The 14,579-nt window shown below is 37.9% G+C and overlaps 1 protein-coding gene across 6 annotated transcripts in view; it reads left to right on the top strand.

Annotated features, from left to right (window-relative positions):
• The window catches only part of CYRIA (CYFIP related Rac1 interactor A), a 55,688-nt gene extending 52,828 nt beyond the window's left edge, over positions 1 to 2,860 (top strand). For all 6 annotated transcript variants that reach the window (XM_033053818.2, XM_033053814.2, XM_033053816.2 and 3 more), the window contains one exon: positions 805 to 2,860. In XM_033053818.2, coding sequence (XP_032909709.1) covers positions 805 to 868 — 64 coding nt within the window. In that variant the 3' untranslated portion in view covers positions 869 to 2,860. The remainder of the gene's footprint in view (positions 1 to 804) is intronic.
• Positions 2,861 to 14,579: the final 11,719 nt, after the last annotated feature.

Genomic DNA, 14,579 nt, shown 5'->3' with positions numbered 1-14,579 from the left:
TAAGTACTTCTCCCTTTCCATCTCAATAAGCCTTTTTTTTTTTTTTTAATCTGGCTAAATTATAGAGCTTCAAGAAAGCAGTCCTAAATTCCAGTGCTGTTTATGGTGCTGTCTTGGGAAGGAAGGCACACAGGAGTCTGATGCTTCTCTGAAGCTGTTTTGAGTTCTCTAGCTGTTGAATACTTGGATAGAGGGAGAACTACAGTGCCACATTTGCTTATCATGTCTTTTGAATTAAAGTTGATATGGAGTTAAATCCTACAGGTATCAAGTATGTTGCAAGCTTATGTTATATTCAGTCTCCCTATTAGCATAAACAGTGGAGAATGCTTGAGTTTAAATGCAAAAAAACCCCCACATTAAAGCTTTTCAGTCCTCTCAGAATGTTTAAGAAAACTGCTTAAAGTAATAGGTTATGCCAAAATTGAGTCTAGATTCCTAAGTGATTTTAGTGTTTACCATATTTCTTACTTTTTTTCATAATTTTGCTTCTTTTGAGGCTTTTAAGTAGCAGAAATGAGAGATAATTTGGACCCAAGATCATGACAATGTCATAGACAAATACCAAACAGGATTTAGTCACAGTTCTCCATCTTCTAGTGAGGGATAATTTATTGCAGAGGGTATTTAGAAGATAAAGAGCACCAGATTCTTACCAGTTAAATTCCAGTGATCAGTAGAGGAACATGTAAATTCCTCCTTTGTGTAACTGAACTGTGCTGATTTTAAAAACAGACTCAAGTGTTCAGACTTTGTCTATCTCTGTTCTTTTTATAAATTATTGTTTTAACTTGTAATTTCTAGGTTCACTACAAAACACCTGAATGATGAATCTACTTCAAAACAAATTCGAGCTATGCTGCAGTAGTATCCAGAGACAAGTAGATGTTTGTATTGATCACAGAAGATGTGTATGTTTACATAATTTAATACAGTTTGATGTTAATACTTGTGTGTATTTACATAACCATTTTCTTCACATTGCTAAAATATATGAATCTGTTCATAACCTGACTGACTTTATATAGTGCAACCTAAGTTTTTATTCTAGCCTTTATCTTTTGACTTTTAAATACTTTTTTACTTAGATACTTCAGTTATGACAGTTTATCTGTGCATTTTAATCCTTAAACACCTTCTCTATCAGAGAAGTAAGTAGTAGTGAAGACAAAATGGAAATCAAACTGAAATGTCAAAGGTACCAGAGAAAAGGAATTTTAAAGAAGAAGAAAATAAATATAAGAGAAAGCAAAATTCATTTGGTATGTTTTAGAGAACATGTGCACAGTTTTTTGGTCACTTCTAGGATCTTGTCAAACTAGAATGAATAGGAGAATACCTGAATGTTCATCAGTCTCATAAATGCATTGTCTTTCCTGTAATAAGTGGAGATCCACCTAATTTTTAGGGTTATGTGCTGTCTGGCATCCAAAAATGTATTTCAAACACGTAATTTTACCTTTTTACTGAAGTATAACCTATGCCTTTCAACAACTGAGGAAATCAACATCCTTTCTCAGATGCAGTATAAATAAACAGAAAATATACTTAAAGATCATTGATAGATTTTTAAAACTCTGTATAATTTCATTAAACTTAGAAAGGAAAGGGAAAATACTAATGTCTTGACTTAACTGGAAAAGTTTTGTCAGTGTAAATATATCACAGTGAACTTTAAGTACCAGACAGCTCTAGCCAGTAAGTAAATTTTGGCTCATTTAAACTAGTACACTCTTCTATAGCAGACTTCCCTGGTGTCAAATCAGCCTCATCAGACTAGGGATGGTTTAAATTTAAGAGCTGATCTGTTCTCAGGAACACCATTAAGTTCCTGATACTGTTATTCATTAGATGGTTCAACACAGAAATATTTATCAGCTGACTGCTCTTCACTGGCTTTTGAGATGTGACTGATACTGCAAGAAGTTAAGTTCCTTGCTGAGTTGTTTGTTCTTTCTTTCTGGTAAATTTTCCAGTTAATGGAACAGAAATACTTTGCCAAAAGCGCTCATGCTCTGTAAAGTGTGTCTCCTGGGTGGTCTGCAGTTGCTGTACATATTCTTGCAGAGATCACGTTCTGAAAATGTGTTTGATTTTGTGTACTTTGCTTGCATGTATGTGTGGAAACTCCAGTGCTTGTGCACAGATTCAGATTTGTATTCGCTTATTTCCATATAGATAAATCAGGGTTTGTGTGCTTTCACTGGAATTTTCATGCACATCTCTTCGAAAAACGTTACCTTAAGACTTTGAAGATGCATTTGGTCTGCTGGAACTCGGCTGCAGTGTGACATACTGTGTCATTGAACTCAGTCCTTAAACAGTATTAATGTGACAAGTTCTCTTGGAAGAGGCATTAACTTGAGAGCTTATATCTGAGCAGAGCAACCCCTGTGAGGTTTCTCAGACCTGGTCAGAACTCACAGGTGCCTCTGTCAATGCATGTCCTGATACTGGACAGCACACAGCTCCAGCATTTGTGTCACCCCTCTGCAGGTGTGGCAGCAGCTGGTTGCTATGTTGTTGTCAGGGAGAGAGACCTCACTCACATTAGATCTTTTCCTTTTTCTGAAAGCAATGACCACACTTTTTTCACAGTAGTAAATCCACTGTTTACAGACTCCATTTTTAATGGGGAGACATTTAAAAATGTATGTTAAGGAAAATCCTGCTTTGTTCATAGTTTCTTCCGGTTAGGTAAATTAGGTGGATGACAGGCCATTCTGTTGAGCTTTGGTAACTGAAGTTAATATATGCTTACCTGCAATTTTTTGTCGAACAATGAAGTCTTATCTTTAAGTAGCTCAGAGGAGAAGCTATTTGTCACTTGTATAATAAAAATGTAAACCTTAAAACATTCTGTGAGTTGTCATGTGCTGTTTGCTGAAGTCACCGGATTTCTTTGCCTGCTTTGATGTTTTTGTACAGAAGTTTGTTTCAAATAATAAAAAATTTGGTACAGTAAGTTTTGGGACTCCCTATATTTAGTGACAACATAAACAGGTTGAGAAATACCTCATTTAAAGGTTTGGATCGTATAGTAGGCTCACCTTTATGTGTCCAGTTTGTAATTTATTTTAAAAACACTTCTTTCACTTGTATGCTATAACAGTATAACCTCACATCACTTAAAAAATTTTGGGGTTTTTGCTGACATATATTAATTATCATTTATTTTTCATCATCTCCAAGGGAAATTGTTGAGGGCATGAATCCCTTCTCTTTTATATCTTCACATTAGTCATCCTGACCTATGGGGGGCCATCTCAGGTTGTGTTTATAATCAATAAGGTCACCAGAGGATTATTCATTTAATTGTAAGATAAATTCAGATGAAAAGCTTTTGGAAGAAGAGCTGTATAGACTAATGGTCAAAGTTATTGATCTCCATTTTGTCAGTGCTTCTTCTTATTTTGTCTCATCGTTATGTAAGAGTACATGTTTGTGGTATGATAAATATTTAAGCCTCATAATGACAGCACTTCAGAATCTCCATAAATGAGTATGAATAGTTTGATTCAGAAGAACCCTAAAAATTTTGTGGTGGATGGAAATACTATTTTAGGGTTGTATGAATTTGAAAGACTAAGATTTGTCACTTTGAACAATGGAATGTATTTGAAATGTAATTTATGACTTCTGAGCTTTCTGCTGCTACTAAGTGGCTGTCATGAAAGCTTCTGAGATTGCATTTAACTGGTCTCTGGTAGACCACATCACTCAGATAAATGATCTTATGATTTCCATGTCTACTAAAATTTACAAACCAACAAGAAGTTCTCTCTGTGTTGCTTTCTCTGTTGTATTTCAGCTAAATCTGAACTGGAAGTAAGGCATAAATGTATGAAAATACTTGCATTCTTACATTTATTCTGAATTAATCAATGTAGGACATCAATTCTTTGTCTGAAATGATCTGTCCTCCCCCTCCCCCATTTGTTTCTCGAGCAGTTTAGTGTAATCAATATATTCCTATGACAATACAGTGTCAATTCAGTAGATTCCCATTTGGGAAATGGTGCATCACTTCTTCATGCCACATCTGAACCAAAGCAGTACAGATGTCTAATTCTCTTTCTGTCAAGGTCCCTCTGAATGGCAGCACAACCATCTGGTGTATCAACAGCTCTGCCCAGTCTTGTATCAGCTACAAAATTCCTGAGGGTGCCTTCTGCCCCACCCTCTGGATTCATTTATGAAGGTGTTAAATAGTATTGATCCCAGTACCAGCCACAGGGGAGCACCACTAGTTGCTGTCCTCAAGATGGATTTTGTGCTGCTGATGACATCCGCTTTGAGCTTAGAGTGCAGCCAGTTCTCAGTATACCCCACTGCCAGTTTGTCTCATCCAGAGCTCACCAGTTTGCCTATGAGGAAGTTACAGTGCCAGAAGCCTTGCTAAAGTCAAGATCAACAAGACATTGGCCAGCTCACTCCACCTTTCTGGTGCATCCCAGCAGGTCCCACTGATTGTGTAGGTGCAGCTTGTTTAAGTGTTCCCACCCTGATCCCTGATGTGTCCAGAGCTGTCTTTCTTGCTCCAGACTTTCTGGTTTTGGGGACCTGGGATTCCTGAAGGCAAATCCTTTAACCATTAAAAGACAGGCAAAGTGGACACTAAATTCCTTGATCTTTTCTGAATTCTCTGTCACAGGTCCCATAGCCCATTTAGCAGCAGGCAGATGTTTTCCATGGCTTTCCTGTTGCTTCTAATATACCTATAGAATCCCTTTTTTATTGATCTTCATGTATTTCACCAAATCTCACTTCAGAAGGGCCTTTGCTTTCCTAAGTGCAACCCTGCTTGGTTTCATGTTTGTCAGGAAGAACCTTTCTTGAGCTTGGAGGAGGTGGTCCTTGAAAGTAAGCCAGCTCTCCTGGACAGATCTCTCTGGGGCTGTATTCCATGCAATGCTTCCAACCAGATTCCTGAACAAGCTAAATTAAAAGTCCCAAGTTAAATCTTTTTTGTAAATCATCTTGTGTTTGTGTTGTCAGAAATATGCTTTTAATGTTTTTAGACTGTTAGAAGTATGTTGTTCTGTGAACATCAAAATTCAAGAAATACAAAATCTTGCATATCCAAAAGTTTGCTTTTAGTTCCAAATAGTTAGAAGAGGTGGGGTTTTGGTTCTTGTTCTTTGAAATGTAGGACACTAATTAATGTTTCCTTGCCTCAGATGAATTCTCACATCCAAAATTACAGAATCTATTACTTCGTACTGTGAAGCAAGCTAGGTAACAGTCAAGTGAGCAGGCTGAAGCAGTGATATGAATTTGAATTGCCAGTAGGAAAATAAAACCCAGTTTTGATTAAAAAGCCAGTATAGCAAACTAGTATTTTAATTTAGCAGTCTGTAATGCTTCCTGCTGCAGACTAATAAAGGTGAATTCCTGACTGCCACATAATCCAGATTCAGCAAACACAGAAAATTTTCATATATTTGAGTCAAATATAACTCAATGGACTTCAGTAGTGCTGTTTCAGATTGACACAGGTGTAAACAATGCCCTTTGTCTTTTCTCAGTCGTAGCCTTTGACCCAGGTTGCTTATTACTGAGTAAATTGAGTCTTCTTGTGAGGATCAATAGCGTAACATGATAATCTTGCACAGATCTCCTGTGCTTGACTGCTTTGAAAATAAAAATAAAATGAACAATGTAGTAGGTGTTCTAGAAAAGAAGTATATAATTAAAATACAGGCCAACCAAGTACTATTCCCTAGTTTCAGAGGAAGAAACATCATTATTTTCTAACACATTAATTTAATTTGCGGTTGAGCTGGAATTAATATAACTCTCTTGTCTTGGGTATTTTGGCTGTTGACAATTAAATATGTAGACTTGAGTATTAAGAACTTGACATACCTCTTGACATTTTAAAATTGCTCCCAGAACTTAAAGGTTAGAATATTTGTATGTGGCTTGGATCAAAGTGGTATTGCAGCTTGTGATAATTATTGTTCTGTGAGGATCCATTTCATGTAAGATGGAGATTATTTTGTTTTCTTTTTATTTGGTTTTGGTTTTGTTTGGGGGATCTTTTGTATTGCATACGAGGCTGTGGTTAACTAAAAGCACTTTCACTATTAAACTTAGGCTTAAATAAAGTGCAGCACCAGAGCTCAAAAGCTCTTTAATAGAAACCTTCCCAAACAAGGCGCCTTACAGAGGAGTTGAATTAGGTTTCTTAGATGAACTTACTGAACAGGTAAATATGGTCCTAGTTGCTGAGATACTGAATATATCAATAAAAGATTGAGGAAGGTATTACATCTCTATGGTAATTTTTAGCTTGGGGAAAAAAGTTGTGGTATATTGCCAATCTAATTAAAGAATTTAAATTTTGTGGAGATTTTTTGTTGTATATCAAATTATATGAACATATTTGTTCTGATTAATTTTTAATTTCCCATATTCAGGTATACATTCATAATAACATGTATGATACTTATACAATAAGAGATTTTTTGTAATCACTGACTTAGCCACTGTTTGCAGCTGTGTTTTGTAACTACAGAGTGAATGCCACATTTGTTTTACACAGCCTGTCAGATTGACATTTGCTTTATTAAATTTGAAGCTTAAGATTCCTTGTGTTCAGTGGTTTAAGTTTCACATTGAGACCCACTGTTCTGATTATATGTTGTGCAATTATAATTAATTTGGGATACACAGATAAGACCTTTTTTTTTCCCTTTACTGTCATTTGCTATATAATTGACCAGAGTATAAAATAATACAAGGTTAGGTTAAATAGAATCAGCAAAAGCAAATGTGTGCTACGTGAAAAATACTTTAAATTATTTTGCTGAAAAATATTACTTCTGAGACAAGATTACTTTTCAAACAAGTAACAGTATTTTTGTATTTTGTTTTCTTCAAATAGAAGCTGGGGGTTTGCTGTTGCAGATATTGCCTTAGTATGTGAGTAGTTTAAATCAAGAGGTGCAGTGTAACTGAGGTGAGGAAAGACAACAATTTTGTTAGGGCTTGACACAGGTGCCCAAGACACTGATCGCTGCTCATATTGGAAAGTTAGAGATTCCTCAGTTGTTTTCATACTGATTAAATTAGAAGGGAAAAAAAAGTCTTTTGTCTTTGACCCTAAGCACAATTTGAAATGCCATACTTAATAAAAATTAGTCAATCTAACAAGCAAACACTGTTGATTTTAGCTTTGAAAGGCACAGGCTTTAATTTAATTCAGATTGTTTTCATGCCAAGTACTAGTGGGGCCATTACCACGTGAAACAAAAGGCCCAGGAAACAGCAGAGATTTGGCCTTACCCAAGTCAGCCTGGGGTTTTGTGTGTGTGTCCTGGGGCTTTCATTCAGTTGTATCACAACAGTATTGGAAACTTCTGCTGGAAGAATTCTGGTGCATCTTCTATTGACTTTATGAGTCAAAAAGCATAAAAATGAAGGATAACATTCTAGACTTGGCAGTATCAGGTCATTTACCTCCCTGATCTGAAAAGCAATATGAAGCTAATTCATGGTCATAATACTGATATCAGAGCTCTTAAAATGCACCTTCTCGCCTTCTTTTTAGTGGCAGTAATTTTTTTTTCTTTAAATTCTCTTTTCAAAATTAGAAAATGTATTTTGGCTCCATTTGAAGTAGATCAATTCTTCCACAGCTTTGCTTATATGGATATATTAACCTGATACACTGTTTGAAGCACAGAATTTTTTATCCTGCCTGACACAAGTATCTTGAAAATACAGGTGACAGGTGTTACAAACTTATTCATGTGACATTTCAAGGCAGAGCACTTGGAACAGCCATAGGTTTAAACACTTGAGGTAGCAAATTATGCCATATGTGCATAACTCCAAAGACTGTGGTGAGAAAGACTCTAAAGATCCTTGTTCTTTGTGTTAGACTAAATTGTCCTCAGAAATCTTAGTGGTTTGAGTTGGAAGGGACATTAAATTTCATCCAGTTCTGACTGCCCTGCAGTGGACAGGGACACCTCCTGCTAGACCACGTTGCTCAAGAGCCCTATCCAACCTGGCCCTGAACACTTCCAGGGATGGGCCATCCACAAATTCTTTGGACAACCTGTTCCAGTGCCTCACCACCATCACATTAAAGGATTTCTTCCTAATATCAAAACTAAGCCTACTCTCAGTTTGAAGCCATTCTCACCTGTCCTGTCACTTCAGGCTGTTGTAAAAAGTCCTTCTCCATCTATTTTGGTGGTTCCCTTCAGGTGCTGGAAGGACCCATTTAGGTCATCCCAGAGCCTTCTCTTTTCCAGGCTGAGCAATCACAACTCTCTCAGCCAGTCCTCACAAGAGAGGTGTTCCATCCCTCACATCATCTTGGTGGCCTCCTCTGGACTCACTCCAACAGCTCCATGTCCTTCCTGTGCTGGGACCCAGAGCTGGATACAGACTGGTGGAGTCTCAGCAGAGCAGAGCAGAGGGGCAGAATCCCCTCCATCCCCTGCTGCCCACGCTGCTTTGGACACAGCCCAGGGCACTTTTGGCTTTCTGGGCTGCAAGGACACATGGCTGGGTCATGTCCAGCCTCTCACCCACAGCACCCCCAAGTCCTTCTCAGCCAGGCTGCTCTGGATCTGTTCATCCCCCAGCCTGGATTCACACCTGCCCTGACCCTGGTGCAGCACCAGCACTTCATCTTGTTGAACCTCATGAGTTTCATGGGCCCCAGTCTCTGTCTCTCTACTGTTGCCTGTGAAGATCCTGGGTTATTACCTTGGATGAAATACCAGCTCTTACAGTCATCTTCAGGAGAGACAACAAAGCATCTAAGTGTTCTCAGTATCTGAAAGGTTTTGCTTTGAGCAGTAGCTGTTGCTATCCTGTTCTGAGATTTCTGCGACAGCAAGAGGGAGGCAACACAAGCAGCATTATAAAATAAATGGCATGGTTTTCATCCTAATTTAGTTTATCTTTGAGGATCTGATTCAAAGTCTGTTTGAGTCATTAGCCTTCAAATTGCCAAACTGAAAATAAACCTGAAAAAGGCCAAGCAAAACTTCTTCACTCTTACAAGTTGTAGCTTTTCTTCATGTGTGCTTATAAATCATCTTCTCTGTCTAGTAGCACTCAGCTACCTGACAGCATCACCAGCAATGCTAATTTCCTCAATAGGGTTCAGCAGTTCAGCCTTACTGGGTTACTAAGAACTCCTTTGACTTACTCTCTCTGGTCTCTTCCATCTGTATCCACTTAGAATAAATGTCCTCTAAATACCACGTTTTAAGACATGTTACCTTACATTTGCCAAAACACGAGCTTTTTGCTCTGCTGCACTAGTGGAGTTACCCAGCATTTCTTTAGAAACGTCTGGGTGCAATTCTGCACTCATTGTATGTCTTAATTACAAGAATCTTAATTGTAATTACAAGTAATTTTTAATTCTAATTACAAATAATTGTTCAAATGGAACGATTCAACAGATACTCAAAGCATTTACATCAGCAACTATATGCAACAACTCATAAAATCAGAGCTTTTTTATCACAGAGATTCTGGAAAATGCAGCATTTACTAAAATAAAACTAAACAATAAATATAAATAATATTTATTTATATTATTATATTCTGGGAGTTTCCTTGCATTTTAAAATAAATATATTCCTCATTTTATGTCCATTACTGTGTTTGTTTTCTTTGAGATATAAGGAGGGTTTGCTGATAGAACAAGGTCTAAGTGTGTATTCTAGAGCCCACAGAGGTAAGATTTGCTCCTGAAACCACTCCAAAACTTTTCCTCATCTTAACAAAGAATAATAAACATTCAGCTCAGCTGGAGATCTCAACATCAGAACAAACCATTGTTCAATAACAACTTTCAAAAAAAATTGATATTTTCTATTGGAATCCACTGAAGAAATTTACAAACTACTGATGGAAAAAAAAATACAAAATAATTCAAATTTGAGCTTAAACTTGCATTCAGTAGAAAGACTGCATGAATCTTGTCTGACTTTGGACCAGGTTTAAGCTGACTTTCAATGATTACCTTTGTTTTGATCAGATCAGGTGCAGCTAAACATACAGCTCATTCCCAATTTTATTGTGATGGTATGAGTGAGAATTTTTTAAGTAAAATTGAGGAACTAGATTATTTAATTAGAGTGAAATTTATTTGTATTTTTCCTCAGTTAGACTTGATTACTATAAACATTCTGCTAACCATGGGCAAAGAACTCTCTACTGGCATAACCCCATTAATGTAAGTGTCAGAGACATAAAAACCAGCCTTTATCACACATGTGGTGTTACATGAAGCAAAGGCTTTCATGTGCTATTTATACATCATGAAATGCAAGACAGCATAGGGAAGGACAGAATTTGGCCCTGAGTTTAATCTTATTAGGCATTTATTTTTTCTGGGGTTTCATTGTGAGACAGATTTCTCCCTTATTACCAGTCCTACTCTGGCAACTTTTTTTCCTGTACTTACATTTCATTTTTTTTTTTATTTTACTTCTTCTCAGATCTGCTTTTGTCTTGTAGGGAAAGAAAACTAAAAGACTGGTCCGTTATCTCACATTTCAGTTAAGTCTAACATATATTTGCTTAGGGGTAAAAAAGGTTGAAGAAAAAAGGGAAATGTCAAAAATGAATAATAAATGGCATATAAACAGAAGCAGATTTTCTCTGATATGTTACCCCTGATAAACTTGATAATGTTTCCCAAATGTGTTGCCTTGGTTCAAATCCAGATCTACTGGTCAGGTTTTATGTGCTATTTTTAATTTTACTGCTTTAAAAACTTTACATCATCTTGTAGGAATTCCCTCCTACTGCATAGCTGTATCTAGTTATTTGTAGGTTAAAATTCATCTTAATATAGATTCATATAAAACATGTGTCACCACAGAGGCAGCAGAAAGGCAGATCTGGGTGGGTAAAACAAGCTGGATTTGCAGGGAAACTCTTTTTTCTTTTAATGAAATATGTTTTCCTTTGAGGTCACTCTGCTGTTTGATATTGTAGACTCCAGGGTCTTTCCATTCAGTAAACTTACCTTGCCCTTTAAACAGTGAAATCAGAACGTGAGAGGTGAATACAAACAACCAGGGACAGGGAGACCTGGAAGCATTTAAGATCCACAAAAGGCCTCTAGAACTAGGCAGTGAACTTGAGACATTGCAGAGCAGTTCAGCTTTTTGGAATGCTTAAAAACAGAGACTGTTTCCTATAAGCATTGACTTGGTAGAGGTACTCTACTTCTCCATTGATAGTGGAGATATTTATAGAGAAAGAAACTTTCTCAACATAAAGTATTAAAGATGTGGAAGCATTAAAATAAACGGAGAAAGGAAAGGAATTATGCTTTCAGTGGCACAATAGTGAGATGAGAAAACAGAGCCTTGGTAACAGAAGACCTTTGTAATGTTACTTGCTGCTCAGTCCATTAGCTAGTGTTCATTCACCATTATCCCACAAGCAAGTAGGAGATCTCACAGAATCACAGAATACTCGGGGGTGGAAGGGCCCCGCAAGGATCATCAAGTCCAACTCTAAAATGAATGGCTTATATGGGGATCAAACCCACAATATTGGCATTATTAACACCCTGCACTGACCAGCTGAGCTGATCTCATACACTGCAAATAATATCCTTAAATACTGATTCCATGCTTACCAGACTTAACTAATTGCAATATTTTAGAGTAGATTAGGCCTTATGAACTTCATTGTAAGGAATCTGATGAACTGGGTTAGCACAGACTGTAGTTACTTCCAAAGGGGAGGTGAGACGTGCCCTTAGAAATCAGGTAGGGGAGTGACAATAAGCCTGCACAGATAACAGACCATGCCAGACTACGTCAAGCAGTAGAGTTTCCTTAAGAGGAAGTAGCACAGAAGCAGCAGCAATACCAAGTTAATTTGCCTCCATGAGGCTTTTGATATTGCCCTACACAGATGGGCTGTAAGCAGCTGAAGCAATGTGGTCTAGATAAATCTGTCACAGGATAAATAACCGCCCTTTCTGGAATGCAGACACTCCAGCTGTAAAGGGCATAGGGTGAGGACTGAGAGCCTCTTCAGCCATGCTCCAGTCCCACCCTGTGCCCAAGAACCCACAAGGGTCTATGTACAGCTTGAGCCTTTGCTGTGACATTTGGGACAGGGATGTTTTGGAGGCAGAGGCAGAACAAGGGCATGGCTGTAGCCACCTCCTGCAAGTCAGCCCACTGGCCAGAGACTGCACATGTTCAGTTTATTAGCAGTGATGTGGCCTTTTTGTGTAGGCACTTTGGATCTAGGTAACTGTGGTTCAAGAGACAAAGCTGTTCGTGGGGGAAAAAAAATGGCTCATCCAACATGTTTTGTATTCCATTTTACCTTTTGTGTAGTTATTCCTTTAAACAAACACTAAAATCTGTTCATTTGTATTAAGGAAAATGTCCAATTAAGTGGGTAATTATTAAATTATGTTAAGTTATTAATTATTAAGCTACATTTATATAAAAATGTAGCCAACTGATGAAATACAACCACTCCCATGCAGTCTAAAATACAAAGCACTTAGATGTCATCTCTTGTACCCTGCTGGAACACCATAATTGATTTTAAATGCGAGAGTTTATCCTGACTGAACTTTGTGAATGTTAAGACAAAATACTAACATTCTAACCATAATATTTTTAAAGCTTCAGCAGAAATTAATGGATAAGATATCCTTGTGCAGGCTCTCACTAGGAAAGCCACCATTTTGCCTTTATTTACCAGTTCTTAGAACAGGAATAATTATGCAAGGCTAGATCATTTAATCAGTGGGTTAACAGGGCTTGCATGAATACCCTAGAGTCAGAGATTACATTTGTTTTTCTTCTTTTTTTAACTGCCCTTTAACTATGAGTGGTTTGTGAAAGCCATGAATTATAACTAATATAATCTGAGAAAGGTGAAGTGTAGCATAATTGAATATGGGTAAAATATTACTCTCACTCTCCTATTCCTGCTATATAATCTTAATCAGCAGATAGTCAAATAGGTAAGACTAGAACAAATTAAAATCTGATTGTTATAAGGCTGATTTAATAAGCATAAATGCTAAACAACAGCAAAATTTTGTGAACCACTCTTTATCTCACTTCCATCCGTGCTTGATCTTACCTGGGGATGAAAAGACTCCTCTTTTCAGTGTAAACTGTTGAGAACAATGTTTTGGCAGCAAACTAAAGTATTACACATTTGATGATCTCTTCCCTTTCTTTTGGGGGGGGGCGGGGCAGGTGGTTGGTTAGTTGGTTGGTTGGTTGGTTGGTTGGTTGGTTGGTTGGTTGGTTGGTTGGTTGGTTTTTTGGTTCTGTTTGGTTTTTTTCTTAAGATGGCTGTAGAGTAAAACAGGGGCATGTGAGTTACAGTGACGCTGGCTAAATGCTGAGCTGTGGAGTTCCCCAGCCTGTGGCTCACTTTGCTCAGCAGGCAGGGGTCTCAGGGTCTGCTCAGAGGAGCACTGTCCCTGGCCAGGGCTGCTCCTGCAGTGTGTTCCTGTGCTCTGCAGGTTGGTTTTCCTGTGAGAGGCAGGGATCTGAGCTCTGCTACATCCTGCAAAGAGGCCAAACTGGGAAGCAGAACACCACAGCAGTAAGAATATAAGGAGAAAAATGGGCTGTGTACAGGACTAGGGGAGAGGAAAGCAGCAAAAAACACAAAAAGGCCTCTGAGGGAGTTGGAAGAGAGAACAATACAGCTTTTTACAACCCACACTGCATGGAGAATGATGTGTGTGTGGCTCAGAACAAGGGTTTCCTTGCTCAGACGCCTGTGTAAACATGGCTGAGGAGCCCAAGTCACTTCTTTTGCATATTGTTTATCTTTTTATGTAATTTTATTAGTTTGAATCCCGTCAGAAGGCAATTCTGAAAAAAAAAAAGCCAACAACAAACCTTTCCTTTAATCTAAATGTTAGGAAAATAAATTATTATCCCTCTAGTAAAAGCCTAAGGAGAGAAATCTCATCTATTAGATACACATAATATTGCTCCATTCATAGTGGGAAGGTAACAAGGGCAGTGCAGTATAGAAATTATGTATGCCTTGTGTCCTGTTGAACCATAGAAGGGTGCAGGTACAGTTTTTGAGTGCCTGTCTAAAAAAGCAAATTTATATAAAGATAGAATGATATCTAGAGAAGGCAGCTCAGATCTCTGGTGAACTGAACCCTTCCACAATGTTCTCCCTGAGTAAGGTCTCCTTGAAAACTGAGGAGATATCAGTGTTTGGTTTAATTCTGGGTATATGACAATATACAATACACAATATACAATTCTGGATATGAAGCCACCTAACTATGTTATTTAGGTTGTGATTTTTGTTTGGGAGAGCAGATTTTTTGTTTGTTTTGTCTCCTGCCGTGTTTGAAAAGGAAGAAGCTGGAGGCTGTAGGTGCAACAGTTTTGTAGATCACAGGGATTACTGCAGGTGTTATGTGCAGGAGGCATTGGCAGCAGGTTTAGTATCAGCTCGCTGACTTGTGGGACAGCCTTCTCTCTGTTCTGCCCTACTACTTAATCAGAACCAAACTGGAAAGGCAACTCAAAACCCACATAGGTAACACAGAAGCTCAGGATCAAGATGGA

This window comes from Catharus ustulatus, chromosome 3 (assembly GCF_009819885.2).
Source record: "Catharus ustulatus isolate bCatUst1 chromosome 3, bCatUst1.pri.v2, whole genome shotgun sequence".
Taxonomy (NCBI): Eukaryota; Metazoa; Chordata; class Aves; order Passeriformes; family Turdidae; genus Catharus; species Catharus ustulatus.
This window is presented reverse-complemented; position numbering and strand designations above follow the sequence as displayed.